The 19839-nt window shown below is 45.0% G+C and overlaps 1 protein-coding gene across 1 annotated transcript; it reads right to left on the minus strand.

Moving 5' to 3' along the window:
* Window positions 1-1249: 1249 nt before the first annotated feature.
* On the minus strand, window positions 1250-18021 carry MSN (moesin). The gene is made up of 12 exons (XM_010146646.1): window positions 17944-18021; window positions 8504-8599; window positions 7554-7828; window positions 7015-7098; window positions 6515-6661; window positions 5948-6044; window positions 4762-4925; window positions 4174-4304; window positions 3886-4046; window positions 3298-3390; window positions 2653-2886; window positions 1250-1730 (listed from the first exon to the last, which is right to left on the minus strand). Exons 1-12 carry the CDS (start codon window positions 18004-18006, stop codon window positions 1566-1568), a joined length of 1710 nt encoding a protein of 569 aa, XP_010144948.1. The 5' UTR covers window positions 18007-18021; the 3' UTR covers window positions 1250-1565.
* Between the last annotated feature and the right edge of the window lie 1818 nt (window positions 18022-19839).

Raw genomic sequence — 19839 nt, forward strand, 5'->3', positions numbered from 1 at the left:
CTAACCCAATTACTTCCTATAGGGACAGGCTACTCCAGGGAGGGCAAAGCAAAGGAGGAATCCGCTGTAGGTGGAATGCATTTTTAAGAGGCCTCTTCGGAAGGTTATTATTTCCTTCTATGAAGGATCAAGGCAAAATCCAATTCAACCCTGAGCATACATGGCTGTTTCCTCCCCAGAAATGGCTGGAAGGATTCTGGACAGCTACAGCATGGATAGCTTGGAAGACAGGAGGTGATGGGTATTACAACAAGTGGTACAAAGGGCTCTCAGGACCAGTTTCACAGCCAATAGTGTCCCATTTCTAAGAGACATAGCCTTCTGTTCTCAAAGCTACAAAGGAGCAAAGCATCCTTCTGGGGAAGGAAAAGCACTTGAGCCAGGGATCTGGCAGAATGCTAGTGAGGATTAAGGCAGCAATTGGACAAGTATCTCAGGATCCTCTCCCTTCAAATGCTGCTTGAAGCCAGGCAGACAGATGCAGTCTTGTACATGACCCCGATACAGGAGTAGTTTTTGGTCCCCAGCTGCTGATCACTTTTTATGATGTCTTTAGTTTAAACTAGATAGAATCTGAGCTACAGTAGATCTATACACAGTCATAAGGCACCAATGACTATGTGCTAAAAAGGCCTCTTATGGAAAAACCTGAAATCCTATTCACATGACTAGAAATGTTCTGGTTCAGCAAGGGAAAATATAGCTACAGGAATTTTTAGTCTTTTATGTTTCTACCTACCCCTTTAGGCTTCCATTGGCAAACCCAAAAAGGAAGGCTGTGCTCTTTAGCTGTCTCTGCTTCACTGGTCATATTCAAGTCAGAAAATGACAGTGAGCAAAGCTGTTTACCAGAGACAAAACTTCTGGAAAGCAGGGAAGTCAAGGCTCCAAACCACACTGCATCAGTGGAAATACTCCAAAAGGCCTCCTCATGATTAGGAAATTCAAAGTTCCATCATTGAACAGAAGTAAACACCAGCAGGACCACCAAAATCTGTTTGGTCTGCTTATGTTTGAAGGACAAAAGCTTTGGTCTTCTAGAAAGAAAGTCCATGTTCTACTTCCAAACCTCCTTCCTAAGCTCCAACCTCCCCTTCTCAATTATGTGATTCAGACCCTGTATTAAGTCAGAAATTCAGATCCTGGCCACTAAGCTTAATACTGAAGCTTGTGCAAGTTAGTAGGAAGGCACAGTGTCGAATTGTTAGCACTTCACTGTCCATAATTCAGTAAAAGTATCTGCTGGCCTCCCCACCCAACAGGAGAGGACAGCAACGCAGCCACTTCAGTAAGCAATACAAAACTAAACGCAGTGAGACTTCACCCAACACCAAACAATTTCAGATTTGCCCCAATACGCATTTGCTTTCCCAAGCCACCCCAGGAAGATCTAAGTACTATTCTTTCTTCCGTTGCTCAACTCCAGCATTTGCCCAAAACTTGATAAATAAGACCATGGTCACTCTTCTGTAGTGGTTCCAGCGTAGCACGATTACGAGTGAATGACGGGAGAGGATGGGAAAGAGGGGAGAAGAGAGCGCAGGGCAGCAGGTGCAGGGGAGAGTTTACATGGACTCGAACTCATCAATGCGCTGCTTGGTGTTGCCCTGCCGAATCTGACGGAGGGTCTTGTACTTGTCTCGGCCCAGACGCATGTTTTCAGCATGGATCATGTCGTTGGCCGTCTTCTTGGTTTCATCCCGAGCATTTGCCAGCTCTGAGGAAAGAGCCTTCGGAGAAGGGGAAAAACAGATAGCTATGGGTTAGCATATGCCAGAGACTCAAAGCTGGACAAGGAAGTTCCTTCTGATCGTCCTTCAGATTCAATATCCATGGAGACAGGAAACAGATGGGCCCAAATGTTTACGGTTCTGGGCAACCTGCTCTAGCTGACCCTGCTTGAGCAAGGAAGGCAGACCAAAAAGAGGTCCCTTCCAACCTAAACAACGCTGTGATTCTGTGGAAATTAGTATTTTTCCATAACATTTGGTGGTAGAAAACATCAGGCGGTCTGTCACCCTATTCATCTTTGTCTAGCACAGTAAGAAAAGCTGTCTATAACCTGTGTCAGAGAAAGAGTCAAGTGGAAGGATCCCTAAAGACAACAGGAGCACCTTGCAGTATCTGAGCAACTACTAGCCTTCTGCCACAAAAGAAACTTGCTGCAGTAACAAAATGCTTGGAAAGAGTCAACAGCAGAACACTGGAGTTCCTTATAAGCAAGGGATGCAGCTCTGTTACCTCCATGCTGATGGGCTGCTCTCAGGGTCTTGCAACGCAGCCCCGTTGCAAGACAAGACCATTACAGCTGCTCGATAGGAACTGGACCAAGTTCTCCAGTTCCTCACCCCCAGGGCTATGAACAGCTGTCAGATGGCTGGCAAGACTCATGCAAGCACACTGCATCTGACAGATGTTGCTTTTTGGCACTGCTGGAAAATGCTTTGCTATTGCAGTGAAGAAGTCAAGTGCCAGGAGACAAGATCTGCCCTTCTGCTCAGTGGTTAAGCAGCTATCTGGCAAGATCATGATCAGACCTCTTCTCTCCAGCCCCATTTTTTAAATACCAATAACACCTCCCAGCTGCAATTAATGGTGAAAGGAATAGAAGCAGCACCCAGACACACACCCTCTCTGCTGCCAACTTCCTACCTTCAAGTGCTTCTGGACCCGTTCATTTTTCTCCGCTTCAGTGGTACGCTCCTCCTCACTGCGGTCCTTGATAGTGGCCTCTGATCGTAGCTCAGCACTGGCTTCTGCCGCGTTCTCATCCTGCTCGTCATCGTGCTCGTTCTCCGAGTGCATGGGCTCAGTGACATGAGGGGTGCTCATGGCAGTCTTCAACTCCTCTTTGGTCTTTTCTAGGTCCTCCTGCACCATCTGTGCCTGCAGTAGGGCATGCCACAGTGAGTCAGTCAGTGTACCCCCGAGCGTGTTAAGACTTCTCACAGAAGCACTACTCTGTGCTTATTACAGGAAAAACTTGCACACTTTATGTTCCAAAGCTACTCAGCCACGATCATCTGCAAAATTTTTTGCTGACTAGCACTTCAGAGATTTGAAAAATAGTTGTAATTCATGGAAAATGGGCTACAGGCCTAATTAGTCAAAGTATTCCTACATGGAGTTAGAATAAGGCATTCATTCCACCAAGAAAGCAAAGCTGGGTGTTTAAAACAGCCTCAAGCTTGCAGACACTCAGTCTAGTGTGATATGTAGTGCAGTAGTTTAGGTCACAACACAAAATGAAAAGCAACTCCACGAAAAGTACTGCTGTTTGCTTGGATTCTGCGTTACCTTCTGTTGCCACTCCTGGGCTTCGCTCTCTTTCTTCTGCCTGGCCAGCTCCAGCTGCGTGATCCTGGCTGTGAGTTCTGCCATCTCAGAAGCCTGAAAATAAAGTCTTAGTTGTGACAAAACCAAAGTACTGGAAATAAATGTTTCATTTAGCAAGTCCTGAATATAAACAGTATCTCTAACACCTTTTCAGTATGAACAGAGCCGTCCTGTAAACTTCAGTCCTACGAATATCTATGATGCAAAGGAAAAAGCAGCTAAAAAAGTTTTGGGTTTTGTTGTGAGGGGTTGGTGGTGGTTTTTTGATTCTCTAAACAAAGCTACAGAATAATTCTTTGAATCCAAATCAGGGACAGCAATTAGTGAGCTCTACACTCTGTTCTCAATATCACATACATAAAAAAAAAGACAAAAAGTACAACAGTCCAGATCTACTCTACAAATACACTTCTATTCAGGTGTAAGTTCATCTGCTTGAGGCTAAAAATTAAAAGAACCAAATTATGCTTCCTCACTATATTCATAGCCTGATTTGCTTCAAGAGCTTAGATGCATGACCCGTCACTAATTTTCACCTCACCCACTTACCAGCTGTTCCTGGGTCTTTTGTTGATCATGGGATGCTCTCAACAGGGCCTCCTTTGCCTCTTCTGCTTCTCTGCGTTCTTTAGCCAGTTTCTCTGCTTCCTCCTGAGCTCGTTTTCTCTCCTGTTCCAGCTCCATAGCTCTGCGTGTCTGTTCTTCCAGTTCTGAAAGAACAGGGGAGCGCGTTTGAAGACAGAGCAAGTAAAGAACTGCTCAGAGATGCCCAGCTTTACTACCTGAACCCTTCTCACTCAGACTACGCATCTAAGGAAATACTGGAACATACATTACCTTGCTGAGCTTTCTTTGTTTGCTCCTCAATTTGCTTGAGTCTCTCCATCAGCTCCTCCTTCTCACGTTCAATCTTCTCCTTCTCCTTCTCTGCCAACTCCCTCTTCTTCTTCTCATTCTCCAGCAGGGCTCTGATGAGGGGAAGGTCATAGCACAATTTCAAACCAACTAAACTACTCAGAATAGAGCAATTCCTAGTGAAGCCAGGAGCACACAAGAGATGCCGATCCACACTCAGCTGATGAGTTTTAGTCCAGATGTGCCCCTTTATAGAGGTGCAGAAAAAGCAGCTCTGCTGGCATTCCCCCCATGGCAAGTTCATAACAGCAATGTTACAAGGGAAATCTCCTTATATCAAGGACCATATTAGTCCCGACAATTAGATGAATGAATATAACGAAGGAAGGTGATGGTGGGTCACATTCATGATGAGTGCCACTTCCATCATCCCATTAGATCTACTGGAGCAGAACACAATCTGCTCTATTTTTGGCTCGAGCAGAATAAGGTGCTGCCAGCAATTTACCTAGCACATGCTGCTATTGTGCAGCAACTGACCAGGTCCAGGTTACTCAGAACCCTACCAACCTCTCCATCTGTTTCTGATGCTTCTCTTCCCGGGCCTGTGCTTTCATCTGCTGCACCTCAATGGTATCTGGTTTACGTCTGCGCATGTAGAGCTCATGGTTCCCCATGCAAAGTGCCAAGATTCGCTTGTTAATCCGTAACCGAGGGGCATAGAATACAAAGTCCTTGGGAGAAAAAAAAGGCAGCATTACACCTGTTCTTTCAGCATACAGAGCTCCCTGCTTATGCAAGACTAAGTTTCCTAGACCTGCTAGCCAGCTTTCCTTAATGGTGTCTAGTTCATCAGCGGTAGTAGTTAGATCTTTCAGGAAAGAATTTCAACCTGACAAATACACACAAGTGACCAACTTGTTCTTAGGGTGCTGGGTTCCACTACAAAGCATCCTTAGCACACAGAGTACACAGCGACTTGCTTCACCGTTCTGTTACAAACACCATCAGGAGCTGGTTTACTGAGCACACTGACCATGACTGCTCACACCTTTCTTCCCATAGTTATGTGATGTTGCTGGCCAGACTGCTGCATTAAGTGCAATGTTTCGTCTTATACCAAAAAGGGTGTTAAACATTATGTCCAATAGATAACTTGGTTCTGTAAACACGGAGCGACAGCAGCAGGGAAATGCTTCCAAGCAGCAATGCAGCAAGAATGACCAGAAGTTATCAGCTGACATGGGAAATTAATAAGCCTTAAAGACAAACCCAATTATATTCACTATCAATTTGCAAGAGAAAACTCTCCCAGGGTACCCTAAAAATTTACCAGAAGCTTCAGCTTGAAGTAAGGTGAAAAACTGCAAAAAACCATCCCACACACTACTAAAGTCAACAGGCTGAAAAGGAAGCACTCAGTTAGTGCCTCAGATCCCTGACTGTATTATCAGGGAATCTGAATGGTCTTAGGGGAATCAGAAACCCCAAGCAAAGAGCTTCTCCCTGTCACTGACTCTGAACAGCTTAAGGTTATACTGAATAAATTTCTACTCTCTTAGCCAGAAACAAATCCCAACTATCACCTTACTGCCACTAGACCCATTCTGTGCCTACTGCCATGAACAGACCAGGTAGCAGGGCACTGCTTAAGTCAGTATTAACGTTATTGATGAAAAGATTGCATACTGTTAAAAAAAAAAAAAAAGATACTGAGCTAAGAAGCTGAAAGTTGAATTTGAATGTTGCTTCTTACCGGTGCTTTCTTGTCAATAGGCTTGATAACAAATTTCTTGTCATTGAATGAGATATTTCTGATCTCGCTCCAAGGGAATCCAATTTTCGGTGTTAGCCTGCAGAAAAGGAAAGCAAAGGAAATAAAAAAAGCCCCAAGTCAGTCCAGATTCTTGACTCACAATATAAAGCTCAGAATTTTACTAAATCTATCTTTATATTTCAGTACTCTTATGTTGACTGGAATCAGTAAACAAAATTAATCATGCAAATGCAATACAAACATAAGCAGTTTTTTGATCCTGCCTTTTTTTTTTTAAAATGGAAAACAGAACTGGAGAACACTTTTGTGGCAGGCAGACTAAAGATACAAGTAAAACTAGCTTGATAAGGTTTGCTAGTTTCTTGTATTTTTTCGTCCAAAGCAGCACATTTTATGGATCATCCTGGCAGTATCAAAAACCCAGCCAAAAGTGATATAAAAATTGTAGAGTTCAGTTAAAGACCTGAATTCCAGAAAAGATTATCTCTGAATGCCTTCTTACTGGAGTGAAGCTGAAGGTAATGATGAGGAGAGAGGGTTTATTACCTGTCATTCTGCTCATAAATGTTGAGTCCAAGAGCATCTACACCTAGCCAGAGTTCAGAGCCCTTCTTGTTCTTGATGCTGAAATAGTTCACACCATACATTTCCAGATCCTGAGCAATTTTCAGGTACTCCAAGACAGCATCTTCTCTGCAGCATGCCAAAAGAAAACAGATATTCCTTTTTGAGTCTATAAGCCATTAGGGCAAGAAGATGATGTCTTCCTACATGGGCAGAGCAGCAATAAGCTGGCAAAGGTTCCAAACCTCACCCTAGTAGACAACAACAAATGAACTCTGCAAGCTCAGTTTTGTTTTACTAAGAACAGCCAGCTGATGTGGACTAACAAGCTGAGTTGCATGTCAACCTAGTTACTCAGGAAAATAACCTCAAGAATGCTAACGTATGCTGAGGCAAGCCACAGATTCTTGTATTCGTTATTCCATTACACTAGCATATACCACACTACTTTAAATACAGCAGTTTCACACTGCATCAGTTACCTAATCATTCCTCGATGTTCCTCATGCCACACCTGGATCCTCTCCTCCCACTGGTCCTTGTTAAGCTTGTGCTGCTCCAGAACTCTAGAAAGAGGACACGGGATGTTTGAGACCAGCCACTGCATTTATGCACACAGTCACATCACTCTTGAATAACACTTCATTAAATACTCCATTGACACCACAGTTCCATCACAAAAGTATTCCAGAAAATATAGGTTTATTATAAGGCTAGAGACACAATGAACAGTATTCAGACTTCGGACAGATGACAAGTTGTACTCAGTTGTGCTTCTCCTTATAGTGTTACATTTCTTTTATTTTGGACCTTCTCTCACTATTTCCAATCACAACTTCTTCAGTAGCAATAGGGTGTTTAAGATTAAAGCTCTTCATTATATGAATACTAATCCCAATCCTCAAAGGCACACCAGGCTGTATTTTATGCTGAACATTCCAACCACGATTACACCCCCACAAACAAATATCCCCAAACCCTTAAGGGAAGGAAAGTCTAAGGCTACCCATGTTCACCTTACCTCTGTGGGAGCAGTTTGTCACTAGCCAAATAGCCAGACTTGTGCACTTCTTTGTTGAAGTCTCCATATTTTGACTGGACGGCGTAAGAAGCCAGAAGGACGGCTGTTTCTGGAGGGCAATAAATGTCGTCATTCAGAATTGCCTCCTTCACTTGGAGGAAGAAAAGGCGCTGCGTTATGTCCTGGATCAGCTCTTCTGCCACATCCTCTGGGTAGAACTTGGCACGGAATTTGAAAAGCAAGGGGCTTTCTTTGCGTACGTCCTGCGCTGTTACCTGGAACAGAGTTATCAAATTTTATAGCCTATATACCAACTGAAGAAGAGCAAGTTTATGAGCAGGAAGACAAGCATGCATTAGAAAAAAACAGCTTCTCTTTCCCAATGATGAAGTGAGTGGACAGAAAAGCAAGCATTTGCAAATCCTTACTACTAAATACCTCATCACCTCTCCCCAGAGGCCTTACAACAAACCACTGGTTACAATCAGCCATAAGTAAGTACTTTCCAGGGTTTTCTCCAATGAATCATAGGATCACAGAATGGTTTGGGTTGGAAGGGATCTTAAAGATCATCCAGTTCCAACCCCCTGCCATGGGCAGGGACACCTTCCACTAGACCAGGTTGCTCAAAGCCTCATCCAGCCTGGCCTTGAACACTTCCAGGGACGCTCACATAAGCACCACATTACTGTGTCACCAGGAAGGGTAACAGATCTGCCTGGATAACAAACAAGACTAGATGCAGGAGGATGTGATCAGATGCCATGACTCCTTCTGCCTTCAGGAGGGGTGTGTGGACTGAAAGGCTGCAACACCAACTCACTAATTTTGTAGTACTTCAGGTGTGGAGAGGCAAGAACAGATCCCTGACAGAAGCATGGAGACTGATTTGGCCCCTGCCTTCCAAGAGGAGGGAATCCAGGACAAGTGAAAGCTTGGAGTAAACATACCTTTTTGTTCAATTTCAGCCATGTTGAGAAGCCCTTGGTGTCCTGATACTGAAGTCCAAAAAACCAGACCTCTCTTAGACCAATTGTCTTGACGACCTGAAAGAAAGATTAGCAAAAGCCTCAGTCAGACAGGCTGGTCTCGCTGGTGGCAGAGAACGTATTAGAGGTAAGTTCAGAATGAAACACCAGTGCTCTAGCCTTCTTCCTCCCCTGTTACAGTGCACACGGATGATAGGGCATCTGAGGGGTCGTGTGGGAGATGTATTCTTCCCTCTCCCTCATCTCTTTAAGGTTTGTTGCTATTTATAAACAGGTAGGACACTATTTCTTCATCTACTTATAAGCCAAGATGTATAGCCAAAGCATGATGCAACAGGTCTGAGGTGTAACAGCTGCCAGGAATCAGTAAGGCAGCTCCATTTTCAGGTACACTCCTCACCATGCAAATGTACTACACCTGAGGAAGCCATGAATCACCTTGCTAGGTTGTGTCCTACTACACAGTGCTGTAGTAACATCTGCATTCTACTCCACCAACAGGACAGGCTTTCACACAGCTCTCTGATGAGAGGTACTGCAGTGGGTAAATGGATACGCTACCCCCCCTGCCAGGGCAAAGAGCCACCACAGGCATTAACTACACTGCTAAGTAAGCTCTTCTCAGTCATTTCCCTAGCACACCATGGGTGCTGTGTAAGAGTTAAGGCTTTACAGACATGATGTAACAAGAGACAAGAACCTCATGGGGGGGCAAGACTACTGCAGTATAATGCTACTGCTGGTAAAAAGGAAGGGGAAGATTCTTAGTAAAGTCTGTTCACTAGCAGAAGGCCACAGTTTTGTGCCCTGGCAATTCTGGAACATGCCACAGGGTGCAGCAAGTCTAGACACTGAAGTTCCCCCACATCTCTCCCAAACCCCACTGTGGCTCTCATACTGGCAAACAAGGCCCTTCCCCATCACCTTCATTACTAGACAAGTAATGGGGAGGGAGAAGCCACTTGCTTTATGTCAACACTGAGTAAAGTACAACACTGTAAACTGCTTCTACACCCACCCACCCTCAGGCTCACTCACAGCTTCCTCATTCAGAGGGACTCAACAGCTGGGCAGGAGGGGCTGAGCCTTCCCTGGGAATTCCGGCTGCCCAGTCACAGCCCACTCCCACCAGGTAAGCTGAGGTGATCTTGTACTGCTTTGTCCCATGTTTTACAGTTTCTCCCTAAATGCCTACTTCCTTTTAAATTACTTTCTTGTTGAATCCAAAGGATGCACCCTGTTCCCTTCTAATGTGGTCTCTAACTTTGGCAAGATACAGCACCAAGGGCATCAGTTCCCCAAAAACACACTACTATTGGATACTTTAGGGCTTGCATCAGACATTTCTTCTGGCCTTACAAGAGCAGCATGAAGGCCCTAGTTCCTTTCAGGCCCAAAACCCCAAGGGAGCTTTCAGCAGATGTGCTATTAGTAGCACACAGAGACAAAACCTATGTGGTCATGCAGTGGATACACATCATCCCACTGGAGCCCAGGAAACTATTCAGCCTGCCCTGGCTTGACTGAGCTGGAAAGCTGGCCTAAAGCCCCTGGAAACACAGGGGAATGCAGGGCGGATAAAACTTGGATAAACCTTGCACTCATGGATATCACACAGTAGGATGCACACAGCTTTGGGGAAGAATCAGAGTTTGCTGTACACGCTGAAAGCACCTGATCCAAGGAGAGGCATAAAGGCTGTCCTAGAGCTTAAGGAAAGCTCTGTTCCCAGCAGCATTAACATGTGAATGGGATGGAAGCCCCCCCCTCCCCTCCATGTGTCCGCCTGCCTCACTTCCATTTGTCAGCAGCTTATGCCTGGGAATTCAACAGGCCCGACTGCCAGCAAGGAACTGAAAGGCATCACACTGAGGTCCCGCACAAAAGGACTTTTATTCCACAGCAGAAGCTGTGACAACATCGGACTGGGCAGAAGAGAGGGGGAGGCAGCAGACAACATCACCCCCCCAAGCTGCTACTGAATCAAAAGACAGGGGGTGGGGGCAAGAGAGTCCTCCTCTCCCCTTCTCACCTCAGCTTTAGCAGCTTATTTAGATCCATTTAGCAAGGGAAAAAGCGTAAAGAAACAGCTTTCTGCAGCTGCAAGGAGTCTGGCTGGCAGTTGGCAGCTCGATGGCGCTCGGGGGTGTAGGGCATTCAGAGCCCTGACCAACTGCGAGATGTTCCAAAAAGCAAACAGCTCCTGGCAGCGGCTGAGGATGGAGAAGGGCTGGCACACAGGACAGGAGAATACAGAGTACTCTTTAACACAGACCTCTACGCTACAATCCCTAAAGTTCACGCTCTCAGCTGGAGAGTGACATCTTTTCTTCATGCCAAGGAGAACATTAGGTCAGCCCCCGGGTCTTGTTGAGCCTGCAGTACACTGCTTAGTGCAAACTGGCAACAGGCTGCCGGCAGTCTTAAAATCCAGCCGTCCCACAGTTCCTTGGCCAGCCATGGCAAAGCTCTTCAAGTACCCTAAGCTTAAAAATCCCACTTGGTAAGCAATACTCCCTCAGAGGAAAAGGTGCATTTCTGCTGGCTCTCAATCACCTTCTGCAGGCAGCCTAAATAGAGTATTTTTACTCCTGTTCAGAGAAGAAACACGAGGTCTTCCAAGTCTGCATGGCTCCTCCTGTTCTTCCCCTCGGCACTCACCCATCTCCCTCTGAACGATGTTCTTACCATGCAGTGCTGCCCCACAGCTGAAGGGGAGCCATAAGCAGCCTCTTCAATGTAGATTTTACCATCAAGATTATTGAAGATTGCCCTCATTCTCAGTCCAGCAAATACACCCAAGTGGCAAACCAGTGAGCAATGGCCATAAACTGGGAAACAGAAGGTTCAACCTGAACATGAGGGAACACTTCTTCACTGTGAGGGTGACAGAGCCCTGGAACAGGCTGCCCAGAGAGGTGGTGGAGTCTCCTTCCCTGGAGACTTTCCAAAGCCCCTGGACTTGTTCCTGGGTGATCTGCTCCAGATGATCCTGCTCTGGCAATGGGAGGTTGGACTAGATGATCTCTAGAGGTCCCTTCCAACCCCTACCACTCTGTGAATCCTGCATGAAAGCACTATCTACACATAGGCAAAACTGAAGCAAGCAAGCACAGAAGACGTTCCACTCGGAGCAGGTTCCTGCACCAAAGGCCAAATCACCCCAGGCTACACCAAAGCAGAAATCTGTCTTGAATGTCACCGGCTGTCCCAGATGAAGATGAAGTGGGGTTTCTCCCTTCCTATGACAGGCATGGCAAGTACTTCTGAGAGAAAACTGCTCACCAAGAGCAGCTCTGACCCGCTGCTACACCTGCAGCTTCATATGCCACGGTCAAAAACTACTCAGAACGTGGTCTTCCAGGTACCCTAAACACCCAAGATGGGCTCCATCGACTGCCATAAATATTCAACTGTTCCCTTTCCATTTAGCTGATGGATATTTTTCTAACTTTCCCTTTCAGAGTGCTAAAACGCCAAAGGACTAAATGACAGGATCTGCTTTGAGTTTTCAAGCTTATTACAGTTTGCCATTGACCTCCTTAGCAACAAGCAGTCCATTTTTGGTTGGACTACTGCTTTTATAAAGCCAGTAAGTTTCCACATGTTCCTATGAAATTGGAGACACATTTCCATACCACTCAACCACAAGCCTTCATTACAGAAACAAGCGTTCTAGGGCTTGCTGGAGGAACCAGCCACTGTCCCGAGACTTGCGGCCTTGGGAAGATTTCAGTTCAGTGCTTCAATGTACTAGATCAAGTGCTCCAGACAGTTTCTTATGTATTTAAACACTTCTAGGCAGGACCTTACCAAAGCTAAAGGCTTCTCCGCAGTCTCCCTCCTCACGAAGCTTAGTTTACAGGCCATAAAAAACCAGCCACTTTTATTCCAAACATGGCTCAATTCAGCTGGAGTTACTCAAAAGGCAAGAGGCCCATGTTGTAAGCTTTAGCAGCCATGAAAGAAAGAAGAGACTGACAAACTGGTACTCTACAAATCCATTAAACTCCCCGCAGCAGATAACCAAGCCAGTGCAGGGCACATGAACTCAGCATCTTAGGAGCTCCGGCTCTTAGTGAAATCTGTATGATCCTTAAGAGTTAAAAAGAAAAAAATAGAAAAAAGCCCCAAACTGGACTATATATTAGGCTCAATGGTGACCCTAAAATACAGCATCAGTGACTAGGTTTAGAGTGAGCAGAGACGCTTATGGTTGCAATCTCAACCCATAGCTGTGCGCACTTTATTACAAGCTTAGTTTTGACCCCAAAAGCTCATAAAACTGAGGAAAAGCCCCTGAGGAATGTTAACTGCATGCTTTCAAAGTCTGAAGTGACACATATTATCATTTTTTCTAATGTCACATTTCTCAACCTGCAATTTAGCTTCATGGCTCTTAATTGGAAAGAGATCACCTTTAATGAGACTGGGTGCTTTTGGTTACTCTGAAGGCTTATTCTGGAGCAGCACGCTGAATCCACCATCACCTGGATTTTGCAATGTCCAAAAGCTAGCATGGGAAGGACTGAAGTTTACAGAGTCATCTACGAGCTCAAAGAGCACTAAGCACATCCCCAGGAAGCAAGTCTCTTCTGAAGTTGGAGAAAGAGTTCATTATAGGTTGGGAAAAGAAGTACTGACTGTACTGTTTCATAACCACAACTCATTGTTAAAGAGATCCTGAGGTAAGGCGGAGATCCCCACCCATCGACTGCATTCGACACCCAACAGACCTAGTACTGCAGACAGCTAAGGCTCCTCTACCAGAGACTAGAATGAGTAAGGGGCTCTGAAAGGGAATGAATGAACCAGCCAGCAGGATCAGAGGTCAGAAGTGATCAGAAACCAAGCATTCGAGAAGCTGCTACACACAGCATGCAGGGGGACACGGAAGAAGGGAGTATGTTTTTATACTGCAGAAATCAAAGCAGTTGAGGATTTTACTACTGGTCTGTATGCAAGCTGCCCAAGGAGCCTGTAAGATGCAGTATCCACTAAACCAAGGCATTTCAGTGAAAGCTCTCCAGCTAGTCAGCTGTGGAGCACTTAGGTAAGCGAGTTAGTTACCCCTCTCCCTGCCCAAGGCACAGACTCTCCCCGCCAGCAGGCCAGAACCTCACCAATTCAAGCTAGAATCAATTTACCCCCCCAAAAAAATTGTTTGGGAGGAAAAAAGAAAGCTCAGAAGGACACAACTTCAGAGCCATCCACAGCAGTAAGTAGCTAAGGAGTTTCACCAGAGAAGTGGTTGATCTTTCATGTGCAAGAGACACACAAAGCAAAACATCACTTTGCTTTACACACCAGCCTCCAGACCAACTGCACTTCATCCTGGTAGAGACAAGGGTCAAAAAAGGAAAACAAGCAGCTGTCACTGTTGCAGTGCCTGTGCCCTGCAACCCCCGGAAAGCAGTATTTCAAGGTGAAGTCATCAGGACTGTGGGATAAGCAGCACCCCTGACAGGCAGAGCCCATCGAGCCTTCTTTCAGTCCATCACTAGCAGCTGAGGAATGGGAGCAGAGCTACTGGTTTTGCTGGTCAGTAAGCACTGGAGTTCATCAGCTGATGCTGAGAGGCACCTAAGCAAAGCTGCAGAAGACAGACAGTACAATCCTCCTGTCTCAATCCAGGTCTCGTCCATGCACACAAGTTTAAGCTACTTAGGCTAAAGCCATACCATACAAGCCTAGGGGATGGGGTGTTATAGGATGATCGCCAGTATAAATTGTGATGTTACTGCACCGTGTATCAGCTCAACTGTATTTCTACAGCCAGCTACTTTGGGGCAGAAGACTATTTCCAGCAAGGCAGTGAAGCATCTGCATTCTTCTATCACTTCAAAAATTCACTTTGGAATTTAACCAAGCAGGAAAGAGGGAAACAGGAACATCCCTATCTCAAGACCATTCTGCTATTATTACTATGGAACTTCAGCCTCAAACTGTCCCTCTACATGAAGCTACTACCTAGATACAAACTTTTGGAAAGTCTTCTGAGTCTTATTCAGAGTAGGTCAGAATTATGTGTGGCATAATGTCTATAAAAGTAGATAAATATATTCAACAGGTGAAAACAAATACAGCCCAAGTGTTACTGAGCCGAGCCAGCAGCATGAACCAAGGTAGCTGTGCAGCTAGAAGCCTTAGTAATGCTCAGCAGCTTCCTCCTTGCTTAACTCTGAACTGGCAGCTGGGAGTGAAAGGGCACTCTAGGGCAAAAATATGCAGAATATCTTCAATTTTTTCTGTGAAAGAGTCAAAAATGAGGTTCCACACCAGAAGGTCAATGTGCTACAGTAGCAAAACTCTAAGTCTGCTTTGCAGAGAAACTCTCTTCCCTAAAAAAAAAAAAAAAAAAGCACTGATGAAAGCAGTTCCTTCTTCAGAACCAGCAACATGCAGAAAATACTAGATTAGCAATTTCAGGAGCACAACACAGTTTAACGAGGCTAGAAAATGAACAGCCTTAACTTTGTTCTTATCCCATATCATGGGACCCAAGACCACCTAAGGATATGAAGTGCAATAGAGTGGACAAGTTATCAGTCAGACAGCAGTCACCGCCTAGTCCCCAACAGCAGTGTCAGCAGGCAGAAGGAGGTCAGGACTATCCCTTTAGAGGAATTAATCCACACAAACAGCCCTGCCATTTCAAACATACTGGATATATGCCAGCTGACAATATATTCAAAGCCCCATCCCCATACTAAAGGGAGCAAGTTGAGTATTTACTGTCAGCTTAGAGGCACTCATGTTTTGGTTTGGTGTTCAGGCAGGTTTTTTTTTGTTTGTGGTTTCTGGGGTTTTTGTTTGTTTGTTTTTACAAAGCTGGGATTAGGCTCCTTCACCACTCACACAGCAGTGGCCTCTAAACCTCCTTGTTCATGCTAGAAGTGGAAGACTTTTGACATCCGCACATCTATTGCCAGCTCCCTGCCTTACTGCTCACCAGGTTCCCAAGCCCTGGCAGAGGGTTAGTCTTCCTACCACGTCGCTGTGCTGGTACCACACCAACTCCACCTGGCACTGTTGGGCTAGGACTTCGACTAATCGTTTAGTCAAAGAATCATAGAATCATAGAACAGTTTGGGTTGGAAGGGACCTTAAAGCCCATCCAGTTCCAACCCCCCTGCCATGGGCAGGGACACCTCCAACCAGACCAGGTTGCTCCAAGCCTCGTCCAGCCGGGCCTTGGGACTCTCCCGGGGATGGGGCATCCACAGCTTCTCTGGGCAACCTGTTCCAGTGCCTCCCCACCCTCTCCATGAAGAACTTCTTCCTGATATCTAATCTACACCTCCCCACTTTCAATTTAAACCCGTTACCCCTTGTCCTGTCGTTACAGGCCCTTGTAAAAAGTCCCCTCCCAGCCTCCTGGGCATCTTCCAGTGGTGAGGCTCTAGGACATTGAATTGAGCACCAGCCCTACCAGGAACCAACATCACAACTCTGCAAGGAAATCTTGTGTGCTAGGCAGCTGCAAACAGTTTAACTCTTATTCCAGCGAGTGTGATATGAACAGCATAAAGAGATGGTGTACACCAGGGCTTTTAGAAACAGCACATTTAGCAGCTAGCTTCAGCCACTTCCCACACACACACACTGCATTTCCTCTTCCAACTCCATCTACAATCCAATTCAGCTGAATTAAGTCCTGCCTCATTTATATGAGCGACTTGGAAACTTAGTTCTGTAACAGCATTTGTTTTCTCCCTTCACAAAGTGCTTGCTGTGGAAAAAAACCCCCAAAACAAAACTTCTGTTTAGACAGGTGCTGTGTGAAGCACTGCAAGGAGGAGAACATACAGCTGTTCAGGAACATGGCACAGAGGAGTGAAATCAATTACAAGACATGAAGAGTTCCCATACTGGAAACATTATCAGATGCTTTTCAAATGGAAACACATTGCTGAAGCCCTAGCCTACCGCCACAACGCCAGCCTGCAGCAAAAGCTGCAGATGGTCTAGAGCCAACTGAAAAAGTCATGTGCAGATTAAAAATACAACTGACTTCAGTATTATCACTTAGCACCTGGCACTTTGCTTGGATAATGTAACAAACCAGATATTGAAAAATAGTCATGGGAAGCATCCACATAAAGAACACCCCCTCAAAAAACAGTTCACCTTTTGATGAGCTTGGGGGTATGTCACCTCGGCTTCACTGGCATATGCTCCCATGAACCAACTGTGGCAGAGGTTCGTGTTGCAGACATTGATTCTGCACAGAATCCAGCTTTCACTTCTATCAATCAAAAACTGTCAGATTTGAGACCACACAGGGCTAAAATGCATAGGAACTACTATGTAGTAACACAGAGATTGCTGAGAACTACACTGCCAACTCAGAATTCTTCCTGACAGCCTTTCTGCTTTTTCCATTATGAAAGGATGTTCTTTTAGTGAAGCCTAGGATCTTGCTCAGTTCCCACCATCTCAGGGCTGGGCTGCAGAGAGCAACATAATATGTAGTGTTGAATAATCCAGCTGAGTAAGAGAGAAAGTAGTAGTTTGTGGTTAAACATAAAAAAAAAAAATAAATTAGGTTTGCTGGTCCCAAATGGAATAGCTGACTACTATGGGTGGGTCAGCCCTTAAATTTGTCTCTTCATTAAGATAGGTACTACGTAGAGCTGGCCCAGAACTCTTAGCACTACTGAACCACACACATCTGGTATCTGGTTTGGCAGTTCCTTCATTTTGTCATTAATCCAAAATTAATTTTATTTTTCTTTAAGCTATGAACTTACTGCTCAGTTTCTCCTTCAAGTAGAAAACCCATGGCTTTCAGGATTACAGCAGAGAAACATAGTGGAGCTTATGTTTTAGCCACTGCAATTGATAATGTCTGTCTTCAGCTGCTCCAACTTTGGGCTGCACATGCCTCCCTGCCTGTTTGGACCAATGTAGGAGGAATTTTGCCTAGCCAGTGAACGCAGAGGAAGGCTGAAGCACCCAAATGAAGACAGCCCAATACAGCACAGTACATAACAAGATTGCCCTGAGGGCCTGTTGGGAATATAGAATATCACTTCATCTGCATTTAAGGGCTGCAGCAACATCTGAATCCCAACTAAGCCTCTGGTGTTTTAGAGACCAAATACATAATGCTTGCAAGTAAGACAGCCAAAGACAGCTCATAAGACTGTTCTTACAAAGACATCCACTGCTTTCCAATTATTACTATGAGCTATAGCACTAATTCAACTCAGAGGTATGAATAGCTCCTAACACGTTCTTGGAAACAAAAATATGCAGTAGTTTTGAAAATGTGTATAATTTCTTACTATGCTAAGTTCTCATGAAGTTGTTTTACACACTGTCACAAAACTGCTGTTGTGTTAAAACTATCACAGCATCTATATCAACTTTAAGTCTTTGTCAGCTCCATCACTTACCTGATCAAAGAGTTGCTTCCCTGTAGTGTTGGGCTGGATGGCAAACTCCAGCTCAGCATCCATGGTGGTAACACGCACACTGATCTGGAAGACAGAGAACGCCTCATTACCACACGTGCTTTAAGCAACACTACCCAGTGATGAAAACCAGCCCCTGCCTACAGCCAGGGACCAGCTCCCAAGCCTCCACGAACATCACTGCCAGCAGTTAGTCACCTGCCCATATGAGCACACGGTTTCTAGTCTCCCTGTAGACTATAAACTCTTACACTGCGAAACAGGAAAGTTATTAGTTCCTGCTAATATTCCCATCTATATGCTGGCACATGAGAGCACCATTTACAGCTTATGAAGTTGAATTTCTACTGTGGAACATTCTGGTGCCTTTCAAAAAAGCAGAGGCGTTCCAAACCTCAGTACAAACAACCAGACATCCAAACCTTCATTTGAAGGATGGATGCCTTGGAAGTCCCCAGAAGCATTAACAACTCAGGCTGCTACAGAAGACTGGTCAATATTAACAATACTGTTCCAGTCTCCATGGGTATTTGGAGAAGCTATAGGGCACGATCCCAGATATGCTCCAAAGGCTGTGGGTACGAAGCAGATGGGACACAAGGATGATCTCAAGTGCTAAGGCAAAAAGGATGCATGCTGTTGCCTACTACTTTCATCTTTGGGAGATGAAAGACTGCTGAACACAACAGAAATGGTTTAGGTGTGATTTAATATTGCAGTCAAGATTTCATGACCATTAATTAGCCTTAGACATAAGTGGCAAGACCATGAATGGTCTCCCAGAAGAAACAGTATGACACTACCTTGACAAAGCCTCAGCATTACGCTTGCACCACGTGAAAGTGGTGAGGGATTGTACAAGGGAGTTCCCAGGTTCATCCCACAGCAGCAGGAAGAAGACACCTGTACATCTTTCACCAGCAGTTCTCCTGAAGCAAGTCAGATGCAACAGAGGCATTTCACCTCAAAGATTAGTATGAAACAGCCAATTCCATTCACAACACCACTATTTTGTACTTCATATCCCCTCATGATGAACCCTACAGGTTTTCTTGGTTTCAGTTTAGCTAAGAACTCCAGCATATTCTGTGAGAGCTTAAAGATAGGCTTAGCTCAGCAAAGCTGAAGTCAAGAAGAGTTACAGCTCTAATTGTTGCATGCATAAGGAATGCTATTGAGACATTACTGGAGCAAAGATATCATGAACAGACCAGAAGTAAGTTGGGTTTGAAACCATCTGAACCTTCTGACACAATGAAGTCAAATTCAGGAAAAACCATCCCATAGAAGTAGCAAGGAAAGAGCAAGCGACCTAAACTCGTGAGCAATCAAGTTTTGTTTAAAATTAGTAGCATGCAGTTGCATCTCTTGCTGTATCTTCCCAAAATTACTCTCCTCAGATACCAGATGTTGACAACTGGCTAATTTCACCGTGCTTTGGTGAACCAGGAATCCAGTCACTTGCTAGAAGGGCTGAATGCTCCCAAAACCAGCTTTGCTACTTGTTACCAGCCTCTTCTACTAGAATGAGTGCTGGCTTGTAAACCCAACTTACCCAGCACACCTACAGCTGAGAGCAGAGAGGTCCATAAGCCATGTCTAGGAGTTACATTAAATGAGCCACTAAGCAACAGGTTGCCTTGTTTGATTTAAAGTCTTTCCACCTAACACACTAATGTACCAGCTACCATGAAAGAAAAACAGCCTTTTTGCTCTACCGCTTAGGGATAAAGCACAGTAGCTACTCTTATCTGAGATCATCTGCATAGGTGATTGAACGCTGAAGTATCTGAGCACAGAGGAAGCACCAGAAAACAGAACTGAAACCTTTGTGGCAGCTCTTCGCAACCTGTGCCCGAATAGCTTATAAGCTACTCG

The sequence above is a fragment of the Eurypyga helias genome, unplaced genomic scaffold (genome assembly GCF_000690775.1).
Source record: "Eurypyga helias isolate BGI_N326 unplaced genomic scaffold, ASM69077v1 scaffold4002, whole genome shotgun sequence".
Classification (NCBI taxonomy): Eukaryota; Metazoa; Chordata; class Aves; order Eurypygiformes; family Eurypygidae; genus Eurypyga; species Eurypyga helias.